General features: G+C 42.5%; 1 protein-coding gene across 2 annotated transcripts in view; it reads left to right on the top strand.

The window, feature by feature from the left end:
* Positions 1-1,441: 1,441 nt before the first annotated feature.
* MFSD1 (major facilitator superfamily domain containing 1) overlaps positions 1,442-13,523 on the top strand; it is a 30,073-nt gene continuing 17,991 nt past the window's right edge. The window contains exons 1-5 of one of the 2 annotated variants that reach the window (XM_074963692.1): positions 1,442-1,687; positions 5,273-5,325; positions 8,188-8,300; positions 11,522-11,564; positions 12,869-12,936. In XM_074963692.1, the coding sequence (XP_074819793.1) occupies positions 1,537-1,687; positions 5,273-5,325; positions 8,188-8,300; positions 11,522-11,564; positions 12,869-12,936 (428 nt within the window). In that variant the 5' untranslated portion in view covers positions 1,442-1,536. The remainder of the gene's footprint in view (positions 1,688-5,272; positions 5,326-8,187; positions 8,301-11,521; positions 11,565-12,868; positions 12,937-13,523) is intronic. The other variant, XM_074963693.1, reaches the window with a different exon arrangement.

Raw genomic sequence — 13,523 nt, 5'->3', positions numbered from 1 at the left:
GAGCAATCCGGATCCCTTGATAAACCACCCCAGGCAGAAGCAAACAATATGCGTTTTAATACATTTAAATGTAAATGTATACATCTGGGAACAAAGAATGTGGGCCATATTGAAAGGATGGGAGAGACTATCCTGGGAAGCAGTGACTCTGTAAAAGATTTGGGGGTCGTGGTGGATAATCTGTGGAACATGAGACCCATTGTGACATGGTGGCCAAAAGAGCTAAGGTGACCCTGGGATGCATGATCTGGAGAATTTCAAATAGGAGCAGAGTGATTATTTTACCTCTGTATCTGGCACTTGTGCAATCGCTGCTGGAATACAATTCAAGAAGGATGTTAATAAATTGGAGAGGGTTCAGAGAAGAGCCAAGAAAATGATCAAAGGATTAGAAAACATGCCTTGTAATGATAGACTCAAAGAGCTAAATCTGTTTAGTTTAACAAAGAGAAGGTTAAGGGTTGACTTGATTGCTATATATAAATACCTTCAGGGGGAACAAATATTTCATAATGGATTTTTCAATCTAGCACAGAAAGGGATAACATGATCCAATGGTTAGAAGTTGAAGCTAGACAAATTCAAACTGGAAATTAGGTGTACATTTTTAATAGAGTAATTAACCATTGGAACAATTTACCAAGGGTTGTGGTGGATTCTCCATCACTGACAATGTTTTAATCAAGATTTGATGTTTTTCTACAACATTTATGGCCTGTGTTGTATGGGAGATCAGACTAGATGATCACAATGGTCCCTTCTGACTCTATGAAAAGTAAGAAAGGGTGCCTGGAAAACATGGGGTGGGTTATTTTAAATGGATGCTGCCCTGCAATGTTTTGCTTGTGTATCGCTAACTTACAGCAGGGTACTTTGTGTGAAAATGAAATGGGCCCATTATTTAGATTGGCCACACACATGTGGGGGAGGGATAGCTTAGTGGTTTGAGCATTGGCCTGCTAAACCCAGGGTTGTGAGTCCAATCTTTGAGGGGGCCATTTAGGGATCTGGGGTAGAAATTGGGGATTGGTCCTGCTCTGAGCAGGGAGTTGGACTACATGACCTCCTGAGGTCCCTTCCAACCCTGATATTCTATGTCCCTGGAATAATGGCTATTCCAGTACTTCTGGGAACAGCATGGGCCTACCACTGCTGGTGTGACCCTGCTCCCAACAGCATAGCCTCACGTGCAAGCAGTGTGTGAGGTCCCACTGCACTGAGAAGGGGACATTTTTAAAAGTGTGCGCCTGACCCCCATTAGGCTGGGAGAGCAGGCGGGAGGGAGGACGGAGAGAGCGGAGGCGGGGCCAAGGCTGTTCGCCCGAGCTCAGCTGCGCCACAGCAGGTGACGTAGGCGCCTGCGAAGAAGACTGCTGCTAGGCCGCGCTGCATTGTGGGTCCGCTGGCCTAAAAGGCGGGCACCATGGGGTGTCCCCTTTCCCACGTGACAAGCTAGTTGACGGGGATCAGCTGACTGGTTCTCACGTGACCTGGTGCTGCTCGGAGCCTACACTGGCAAGCCGGGGCCCCGCCGCGATGGTGGAGCCGGGCGGCGAGGAGGAGCGGCCGCTGCTGGACTCGGCGCAGAATGACTGTCCCCCGCGCAAGGCGCTGCCGCCCCTGTGCGACCCGCGGCGGCTGGCCCACCGGCTGCTGGTCCTGGCCCTCATGTGCTTCCTGGGCTTCGGTAAGTCCCGCCTGTTGGAGCCGCCCCAGCGGCAGCCAGCCTCGTGCACCCTCCCCCCCGCGCCCGCTGGTGGCTGCGCACCTGCCCCCCAGTTCCTTAGAGGCCGGACTGGGACCGGGCTCCTCATCCGCCCATGGATAGGAGGGCGGTGGAGCCTCCCACTGCCCCTCCCGCGCGGTTCCCTGCATCGGGTAACTCCACGAGCGTAGCCGCGGCGCTGCTGGGGCGGGGGCTCCCTGCAATATCTCTAACGTGTTGGTGGGAAAAACAAGGCCCGCAACCTCGGGCCCTGTCGCCACAACAGGGTCCTGGGGCCGGGTCCCTGTTATCCCCTGGCTTTGTTCTGTCTGCCTTCCGGTGACCAAACCGTGTCCCCGGCTGTCAACACTAAACGTACCGCCCCTCTCTAGCAGCCCTGTCCCGTCTGCACAGGCAAGAGCCAAGCCTGTTGTTATAGAGAGGATTAAAAGTCCTCCTGGAGATGAACCCTTACATTTTATGGCAGGGCTTGTTAAAGTTTTGGAGGCTGATAGGTTTAGCATCTGTTCTTATTTTTTCCATCTTAAGTTTTAAAAACTCTTCTACATCAACTTTCCCTCTTGTTTTATTTTCTTTCAAATTTGAGATGTAACACTTCCCTGACACGAATTTTGCTGTATAGGGAGGTGCTAAGTTGATTTTCTTTTGGCCTTCCTTGTTTTTCACCACACTGTGCCAAAACAAACAAACCCATTATTGATGTAAATGTGTTTTTCTTGAGTTTGAAGGTTCCATACATTCTGAACAAGAAAATCCTGGCTGCGTCTGGTCTATTTGCCTGCATGGAAATTATCACTGCACACCAAAATCACTGTCTACCTTTCAGTTAGTATAAACCAGGGGTCAGCAACCTTTCAGAAGTGGTGTGCTGAGTCTTCATTTATTCACTTTAAGGTTTTGCGTGCCAGTAATACATTTTAGTGTTTTTTAGAAGGTCTCTCTCTATAAGCCTGTATATTATATAACTAAACTATTGTCATATGTAAAGTAAACAAGGTTTTCAAAATGTTTAAGAAGCTTCATTTAAAATTAAATTAAAATGCTGCTCTTATGCTGCCAGCCTGGGGTTCCGTTCACTTAGGCCGGCAGCAGGCTGAGCGGGGCCGGCAGCCAGGACCATTGAGCGGCTCAGCCCGCTGCCGGTCTGGGGTTCCATCCGCCGGTTCCTGCCAGCCAGGGTCCCGGCTGCTGGCCCCACTCAGCCCGCTGCTGGTCTGGGATCCAGGCCCTGCCCACATAGAATGGGTACCTACTTTCTCCCTGGTTCTAGCCCATTCTCTCCCCTCCCCGCCCCCTGCACCGAGCTGAGGGTGGGAATGCACTGAACACAGGGCTGGGGGTGAAGGAGCTGACTGGGGGTTGGGGTGTAGGGTCTGGCCAGGAGCTAGAATGAGGGAGGGGGCTCAAGGTTGGGGCAGGAGGTTTGGGTGTGGAGTGCTTACCAGGGCTGCTCCCATTTGGTGTGAGGGGTGCAGGTGGGAATGTGTGTGTGTGTGTGTGTGTGTGTGGGGGGGGGGGTTGCAGGAGCTCCCGTTTAGTGCTCAGGTGGGAATGTGGGGGGTGCAGGAGTCAGGGCATGGAGTGTGGGGGTGCTAGGTATGTGTGGGGGGTGCAGGAGTCAGGGCAGGGGGCTGTGGGTGTGTGAGGGGGGTGCAGGAGTCAGGGCTGGGGTATGTAAGGGGGGTGCAGGAGTCAGGGCAGAGGGCTGGGAGTGTGTGTGAGGGGGGTGCAGGGGTTGGGGCTGGGGGTGTGGGCTGGGGTCGTGGGAGTGCTCACAGCCCCGTGCCCAGAGTGGCTCACAGAAGGGGGCTGGAGGGGATATGCCCTGATTCCACCCCCCTACCCCCAAGGCCCTGTCCCCACCTCTTCTCCGCCTCCTCCCCGGAGCATCGCTGCTTCTCCCCCTCCCTTGCAAGGGCCATCAGCTGATGGGCGGCAGGGAGGGAGAGGAGGAGGGGCAGGAACCCAGCATGCTGGGGGAAGAGGCGGGGGAGGGGGGACCTTGCCTGCCCTGCAGCAGCAGCCGGCAGGACCAAGCTTCTTCACCCTGCCCCTGCGGGGGGAGGGGGGACGAAGAAGATCGGGCTGGGGCGGGCAGGATTTTTAATGGCACGCTGCTGCCTGCCGGGGTCCCGGCCGCTGGTCCTGCTCAGCCTGCTGCCAGCCTGGGTTTGGCAACGGGCTGAGCGGGGCTGGTGGCTGGGACCTGGCAGGCAGCAGCGTGCCATTAAAAATCCGCTCACGTGCCATCCTTGGCACGCGTGCCACATGTTGCCGACCCCTGGTGTAAACTCTCACAGCTTGTGATTGTGATATGACTGTCCTCAGAGTTGAGAAGTTTCATTCCAAATGATCAAGAGTTAAAACATGTTTAGATATGTGTTAATAATAGTGGTCATTGTGCACTGAACTTGATGCTAACAGTATGAAGAGAGACAGTCAAGTTAAATCTTACTTTACTAATGATTTGAGTTACTAAAAGCTTAATTCACTCTTCTCTTTTTGTACTTTTATTTTCTTTGCCCAGGTTGGATGGAGTAGTCCCTTTTGTTTTTCAGTCTGACTTTCTGGTGCAGTGCTACAATGTTTAAATTGTGAACACTGCACAGGAATATATGAATCCAAACACCCTTTCACTGAGAAGTTTTTAAAGTAATTAAAACATTTGCAGTCGGTTATACAGACATTTCACAAAAGTAAAACCTGTCAGAAGCATGGACACCTTCAGTTTAAAGAACCACATTTTAATCAAATGCCATTTTATGTGATTTTTGAAGGTTCGTTGCTTATTCAGTACAGTTATGAGCAGATTCCTGATAGCAGGAAGGGGCTCCCTTTATCAAAAAAAAAAAAAATTGGCTCCTTTATGAGCACTGGCACGTCTTGTATTTTTGCAGTAACAAAGTTTGGGTGTGGTTAGTGTAAATGCAGAACAATAGATGTTCCAGTGGGGCAGTAATGGTTAAGATAAGTGTTTCTCTGTTCAAGGGCCCCATTTATACCTTAATGATGCTGTGGTATAAAACAAATTTAAAAGAAAAACCCTTCCAAAAAGTTATATCTTGCATTAACATGAAAGAGAACTTGCTTTTATTCACAAGATTAGTTACTGTTTAAGTATGTGAATACTTTATATTATCTGCTTAATTTACCTCCTAGCAGTTTGGTAAACAAACTGAAGATGAATGTCACTGGCTGGATTTTTTTTTTTTTAAGTTTAGGAAGACTCTTTTTTTAACTGGAAAAAGTAATAGTTTTAAAGCTGTTAAATAGCAGTGTAAATATACCATTGCTGTTTTATTTGTAAATTTATCACAAACGTTTGCAATATTCTTCATTAAGTTCTGAGAGAAATGAAGTTAATAGACAGAAATGGAAGCAACTTCTATTATCTATGAGATGACTTCTTGCAAATGTCATTAAAATGCAATCCAATGTGATTGTACAAAGTGGCTAGATTGTCTCTCTTAAGATAATCTTAGTTTTGTATTCAATATGTCTAAATAGTGTATCTAAGCTTATTTAGTATTTTCATTCTCCTTGTAGGTAGCTATTTTTGCTATGACAATCCAGCAGCTCTGCAGACTCAGGTTCAAAGGGTAAGTGGCGAAAATTCCTTATATATAATAACCGACTCTTCTGGGGGGATTGTTTTCAGTAATAAGCTTACTTTTGAATAACCTATCAAGAGAACTTTAACCATGCATTAGTGGAATGGGGAAATCACCCATGTAATTTAGTTAACCAGTGGGTTGACTACTTATCTTTATAACAAGAGCATTGTCAAGTACTGTAGTTTAGGTTTTAAATCTAAAACTACTGTACATGTGCAATACCTGACCTTCCTTATCAAGGTGAGAGCTCATGAACTGGAGTAATACACTCTGTGTACATGCAAATAACTGGATACTTATGAGTGTGACTTTCTTGTGACCCTTCACAGTGTTCTCCACATGAGCTGCAACCTGCTTATCTGGAATAGCACATTTGCATGTCCATTTGGCAGCGGTCAGTTGCACCTGGCAGCTCCTTTTTATTTTAAAAAGGGGTGATGGGGAGGAGTAGAACTATGACTGAGACTTTAAGTGCTGGTTTTTCCCAAAGGAACCATAACTCTCCCATGCTGCATGTATTTAAGGCATTAAGGTGATGTCTACACTACGGACCTTACAGCGGCACAGCTGTACTGCTGCAGCTGCGCTGCTGTAAGGTCTCCTGTGTAGCCGTTCTGTGGCATCAGGAAAGAGCTCTCCCACCAGCATAATTAAACCACCCCCAACAAGTGGTGGTAGCTATCTCCTGCTGACATAGTGCTATCCACACAGGTGCTTTGGTTGGTGAGATTTATGTCGCTCAGGGGTGTGTGGTGTGTCTTTTTTTCCCCACACCCCCTAACAAAAAAACTTTTGCAGACAAAGTGCTAGTGTAGACAAAGCCTAAAGCTAGGGTCATATGCCGGAATAACACAAAAATATTGTGTATATTGAAAGTAGCGGAGTTAGAGTTGCTTTGGGAATCATATTTTTATTCAATGACTTTTTGCTTTGGAAATCTCAACTACTATATAACATTCAAGTAGCATTCTGCATGTAGTTATAGATGAGCTTGTGGAATAATGCTGCATAAAATCTACCAGATTCTTCTTTATGTGATTGCAGTAAGCATACAAACGGCCTCTTGCTTTAAAATCAAGGGTGAAAAATGACTGAAATGTCACATTCAGATGGCTCTCTAATTGAAGTTCTCAAACTCTAGAGAAGTAATGACCATCTGAAAATGTATTGATTATGTTGCAAGGAAGAAGTTGAGTATATGCAAAAAGTCTGGGTCATTATTCAGTAACTAGTGATTCTATCTAATTTCGTATACTGTGCTTATCACCATAGTACCTGATCACCTTCCTATAGTGTATTAAGCAGTGTGATTAACATCCATGACCCTTACTCTCACTGAGTAGTATCTGTGCACAAATAATCCCACTCAGTTGGGGCTAGTCATGTGGGTAAAATGCTACTCACTACAAGTAAAAATTGCATAGTTGGGCTCTTAGTAAACCAAAACGAAGAGGAAATAATTACACTCGTGTAGTTTACTCAAAGACAAATTGATATGCAAAATCCATTGGTATTTTGCACGTTGAAGGCTCTCCATTTAAACAGTGTTTATATACCTGTCAAAATTTTGCTTATTTCTTGTTATCTTAACCCTAATTTTAACACTGAACCATGTTGTCTTTCAAGAGATTATAGAAATCAGCTTGGAGGTTAGTTTAATTTTAACATTCTGTAAGAATACAGTCCGCATCTGACTGTTTTAGGGTATTTGCCTTTTGTGTTGCTTGGCAGCATTCTTTTGCATGTCAGCAGTAAGACTTCTCCTCCTCTATCCAGGCTTCACTTGTGCTTAGGGTTTGGGGTGTGACTGAAATCTTCCAAAAATTGTAGATGTAAAAGCAGTTTTAGGGGCAAATCTAAGGGCTTGTCTACACTACTGCTTAAATCAATGTAACTTACATCGTTCAGGGATGTGAAAAAGTCACGTCTCCAAGTGATGCAAGTTACATCGACCTAGCGCTGGTATGGACAATGCTTAAGTTGGGGGGAGACACTGACATATCTTCCACCTCTCGTTGAGGTAGAATAATTAAGCCAATAGGAGAGCGCTCAGCATAGCGTGTCTTCACCAGACATGCTACAGGCTGCGCCAGTGTAGCACGGTAGTGTAGACTAGCCCTAAGACTGTGCAGGGGAGGAGGAGGTGGAGGCAGGATTTGGGGATCCCATAGAGAAGGCTTGCATTTGCTGCATCCCATGAAGCCATGCTCTGGGTGGGATCTCCTCTGTGCATCTCTGGAGGCAAAGCAAGGACCTCGGGATTTCTAGCTAAGACTGAAGTACAGTGATCCCAGGGAAGAGATGCTCTCCACCACCCCTCTCATATTTTCCCTATATTTTCTTTTCCTTGTTTTCTCCTGGATGAGCTCCCCAGCATATGAATGATATGTCTGGATTAGAATTTGAACCTCGGGTGGTTAAAATCTCTCATTTCAGACTCTGTCTGCATTGGTTACGTTTGCGTCACATTTGGAATGGTTTCTTCACAGCAAGAGCTAGAAACTGGTTTAAAACTAACTAACTTGGGGGGGATTTTAAGAGGCACAAAGGGCAGTTAAGGACCCAACATTCCCTTTGACTTCCTTTTAAAAATCTTCCCATTCAAATTCTACAGAGGCTTTATAGGCGAGGCTTACCCTTTGCCACTGGAAGTTTTCTGCTTATCTATGGCAATTGAATTTATCAAGACTTGCCTTTGGATTTCTAAACACCTGGTGACAGTTTCTCTTAAAAGGAAGGCTGTATTTTTAATGTTTTAATATTAGATGCTGTCTTAGAAATTGTCACCTGTCACTCTAATTAAAGTAGTGCTAACTGACACTTTTTGTAAATTTTGCATATTTTTAGGATATGAAGGTGAACACAGCTACATTCATGGCATTGTATGCCTGGTATTCCTGGCCCAATGTGGTTCTCTGTTTCTTTGGAGGCTTTCTGATAGACAGAGTATTTGGAATAAGGTAAGGATGACAACACTGTCATCTACGCTGAAAATGTAGATGAGATTTTTCTGGACATGCATCTGCCCTTCTAATGACTTGATCCTTTGAAGTGTGACATTCTACCAGCTTTCACTGAGTTTCTTTGAATGTTTAAATCTGAATAAGCTGCAAAATCTGTTTATAGAAAAACACATTTGTGAAAGAGGGTGGATAATATATTTGATTCATTTAAAAAAAAACCCTTAAAATCAGGGTGATATGTGGTTTTTTTTAACTTAATTGCATTAAAAAACAACAACCCTGTATAAAATGAGACTTGAAATTGATAACTTATGTTAAGGCCTACATTTACTATAATACAGCACAATAATTTAAATAAAAATCTGCTGCATCAGTGAGCAATCCTCAAATTTTAATGCGTTAAAGGGTGGTGTAGCTTTTTAAATTATGTACAAAATCAGGGTAAAATATCTTTATATTTTGAAGTCAACTCAAGTTTTATAAGCATCCCAAAGTCATGTACTGTGTGAAGTATTCATATTACAATGGAGCGAATGCTGATACTTTTAATAATGTAAGTACTTTTAGTTGTGCTGAAAATCTTGTGCCTTAATTACTTTTGGGTTTCAGTGTCAAGTGTGGAGAGAGTTTTCTTCATGTGGACTATTTTATTCAAAGTTGAGAAACTAACTGGAAGATGAAAAAGCAGGAAAGTTTGTTTTCCTCCTCCAATCTAGGATTAAAAACTAGTTATGGAGAGGATGAGATCTAGTTTTGAGAAGGCAGGCCAGATTTAGGTGCCTAGTGGGATTTTCAAAAGTGTCTTAGCTCAGTAAGCACATTTACTTTAGAAATTCTAGTCCATAGTGATCTGAAATGATCAGTCAATTTGTGAACTACAGCTGATACTTCCATTCTGCTTAATTACTTTTGGTAAAGTTTGTTATATATCAGCACATGTAAGGTGGCTTCATAAAGTACAAAAATGCATTTTAAAATACACCTTTTAATTGAATTTCAATTTCCATCCAATTGACACAAATACTAAGTGAAATACAGTAATCTAGCAAATCAGAAGTGTGTCATGCCATTTTCTAACATAACAAAAAAATGTAAAAATTAAGAATCTGGACAAATATGTTAGTTTATATAACTGCTTAAATAAACGTTTATAGATTTAGTGTATTCTTCAGGCTAACAAAGTACTAAATTTAGTGGAAGGGCTATATTTGTTGCTAATCAATGTGTTTGAATGGTTCATTCTCATTATTTGATGTAGTCTTTCTTTAGAAAAACAGCTAAGACTATGTGTACACTTGAATCTAGGGATATGATTCCCCGCTCAAGGAGACACATCTGCGCTAGCTCTGATTTAGCTAGCATGCTTAAAAATAGATTGTAACTGTGGAGGCACCAGTAGCAGGATGGACAAGCTGCCCCAAGTATGTACCCATCAGAGACCCTCGGCATGTACTTGGTGATAGCTAGCCCTTCCTGTGGCTCATGCTGCCATACCTGTGCTCTGTTTTTAGCACACTAGATCAGAGCTAGCACAAATGACTCCTCAGGTTGGAAATTACACCCCAACTCTATATGTAGACATACCCCAGGTACAAATATAAAACAAGAATAACACTTTTAAATCAAGATTTCCTGCTTGCTGATTTAAGCATGATTTGAATTCAGTGATTTAAATCAATTCACTTTGATTGGAAATATTTCACAACTTTAGTTTTCTGGTTTGTGTACTAAGTTATACTATATAATTATTTACTGAGAAACTGTTCCAAAGTTCCAAACTGTTCAAAGGTAGGCAGATAGATTCCCATATTTAATACAGGCTTATTTAAAGAGGAGTAGTGTCTTAAAAGCTGTACTTCAAAAATAGTCCTGTGGTGTTTTTTAAACTTCTGGGTATATGAATCTCTTGTACATGCAGTAATAGTATGAGAGAGTCTGCAAGTGGAAAAACTGCATAAGAGCTTTGATTCCTCCAACCTCTGAAGTAAATATTCACTCACTCACTCACTCCAGAGCAAAACGATTACATTTAGTGGGAATTTTGACTACAAAGTGCTGAATGGTGCTCATACATTGTGGAAAGAATACATTTTCAGTTTTTTAAAAGTAATAACTGAATCTCGTTAAAAATGAGGCATATGTGTCCTTTGCTATGATGCTTCCTTTGGGCTTGGGTGCCGACCAACCCCCTGCTCTGCCCCTGCCCTGCCTCTTCTTGCCCAGTTCTGCTCCTCCTCTGAGTGTGCCCTGTCCCCGCTCCTCCCCTCGCCCTACATCCTGTGGAGCATGCTGTGGAACAGCTGATGGCGGTGGGTGGGTGGTGCTGGGAGGAAGGGGCAGGAGTTGATCAGTGCAGCTGCCTGTGGACAGGAGTTACCTGTGGGGTGGGAGGGAAGCTGGCTGCCGGTTGGTGCTAAGTACTCATGGAGTCAGCGCCTATGGTGTAATGTTTTCACTGTATTCTAGTTATGTCACTTCATTGTTAGAAGGAAGGCGGTATGACACATAACATGAAGATTAAAGTTACAGGTTTTAAATGAATTGGAAACTGATCATGGTACTTGAAAACCAGAACATGTGCACTTCTATTTCTCAAATCTGTTAGATACATGTCTGGGGTGATATGAACACCAAACCTAGTATAAAACAAAGGATCAGTTACTGTTTGTAAAGTATAATCATAGAATAATAGAATCGTATTCTATCCAGATATCATCTAGTCCAGTCCCCTCAATATGTTTACACATTCAATTTTAAAGTTTTGGGGAAGGAAGTATGGCATTTCTAATATAATTAGTGCAACAGATGCATCAGTGACACAAAGAAAGCGTGTATGAAGAGTGCCAGACTTTTTTTTTACTGCTAATGATCAGATAAGCAATATTTAGCCAGAGAGAGCTCTGGCATGTCCATGTAATAGGGAGCTTTCTGATGTAAATTCTCTTAAATAGAGCTAGAAGTCCCGAGCCATGCACTGAACATATGTACTCTTCCAAATAACATTTCTGCTTGTCACAGACAATAGCAGTTTCCTCATCCTGGAGCACACAGTTAGTAACAGGTAGAAAAGAGATCTCTGGGCACTTTGATGTAAATCTCCAAACCTAAGAACGCTTCAGAAGCACTTCTGTTTTTAATGTGTAGTAGTGTAAATATTTTCAATGTACTCTAATATCTCTGGCTTTAAAGTTTTAAATATCTCAAATTTTCGTTGACAGGTTGGGCACCATAATATTTAGCTCCTTTGTTTGTGTTGGACAGGTAAGTGCAAACAAAAGGGGGCACAGCAGGCTGTCTCATGATGTTGAAGGGTTTGCTGAACAAAATGCATAATCTGTGCTAATTAATATGCATTATGCCTTTCCATAACAGTGTGCATTTCAGATAGAGGGTTGCAGGCAAAAACCCGGCTAGGATTAACAATTGTGGAGTTGCCTTAAGAAACCCGTAGAGGTATTTCCTAAGATATACCTGCCTATATTGTTCAAATTAAAATTTCTTATTATTGCAAAGCAGTTATTTACAGTTTACAGTGTGTATTTGGGGCTGGAGTTGTATAAAGACTTGCTGTTGCCCACATTTCTCCAGGATGGTTATTGTTAGTGCATTCACCTGTACTTGGTTTTTGAGGTGAATCGTGTGCCTTGTTAACAGTTGTCCTGATTCTTCCCTTCTACCTGAAAGCTGCACGGCCTCAGAACATAGAGCACATCTGGTGCGTATGTTCTGTAGTAGATCTGATTGCCTTATGTAGTGATAAAGTACAGTGCTCTGTAAACATCCTTCCTCCCATGTGGCCTTGCAGTAACTTTTGTCCATCTTCCTGCGGTGAGGGGTAATCAGATAACATGGCCAATAATTAAGCTCCTTTAAAGCTAGGGAAAACTATTTCACAGATTTATATTTCCTATATTTTTAGTTATGGGAATACTGCATGTACATAAACTGCTGTAGGTTTGGGTACAATTAACCAGGCTTTGCAAACAATATTTTTGTAAGGATTTTGTAGCAGTTTTCAAGCTTATTAGCTTGTTTATATTTATTGAAACTAAAGTAACTGGGTAATGCGTTAATCCATATTCTGTGCATGATAACACATTAGTGACAGGAACTGACTATAATTAGTAATTATAAAAAAAAAAACCCTTTCCATAGGTTCAGATGTTCATTCACACTTTTGGGTGCCTTCAGCAGCTAGTATGAAGAATACATCTACAAAGAGACTTTCTTTTTATGTTTTTAAACTTAAATGCTTGACCAGAAATTCATTTTGCATCAGTTAACAACTGGATATTAGTCAGTAGGCATTTGATTAAATTTACTAGGTAGTGTTGTGCATACTTACAAACGTGTGTATTTAATGTGCTAATGAGCATTTAAGCATTAAAATGTTGCGAAGTTCCATATGTTTGCTAGCTTTCAGGAAAAAAAATCACTAAGCAAAAACCAGCTTCTTAGCTCGCATGGTATGTGTTTTGTGTAGTTTGATGTTCCAGAATCATTTTAGTTTAAAGTTGGGTTACTAAAAATTTGGTGTTTTTTGTTTACATGTTATTATTTTACAGGTGATCTTTGCGATGGGAGCTCTACTTAATGCTTTTTGGCTAATGGAAGCTGGCAGATTCATATTTGGGTAAGTCTAGGTAAAAGGTCAACATCAGATTATATGCACTTAGAGGCATGGCCACCTTTTTCTGTGTTCTACAAAGTGCTTGGCATACTAGTGATCCCACAGTCTACATATATCTTCAGGGAGGTCTGTGGACGGTTGCAATTGCATTCCTAAATTTATTAAAGAATTAGAAATTGGAAATGACTTTCTAATGTTTCAGTGCTGTGTTTAATAAATGACTTCATTGAATTTAAACAATAATGAAACCATACATAACCAGCAGGCCAAGCAGTCATCTGAATTGCACTCAGGTGCTGGTGCTCCTTGTCTCTAGTTGTAAAAGTAATGTGTTTTTAGCATTTAATACAATTTAACATGTAAATAATTGCTGTAGTTCCCTTAGGGATGTTGCAGGATCACAAATGAAAAGATATAAGATACCTTTATTAAGGTTACAGGTTTCAGAGTGGTAATCATGTTAGTCTGTACCAGCAAAAACAACGAGGAGCCCTTTTGGCACCTTAGAGACTAACATTTATTTGGGCATAAAAGCTTTCGTGGGCTAGAACCCACTTCATCAGATGCATCTGATCGACAGTATGAAAAAG

This window comes from Natator depressus, chromosome 9 (assembly GCF_965152275.1).
Source record: "Natator depressus isolate rNatDep1 chromosome 9, rNatDep2.hap1, whole genome shotgun sequence".
NCBI classification, from domain to species: Eukaryota; Metazoa; Chordata; order Testudines; family Cheloniidae; genus Natator; species Natator depressus.
The sequence above is the reverse complement of the archived record's forward strand: the minus strand, read 5'-3'. Positions and strand labels throughout refer to the sequence as shown.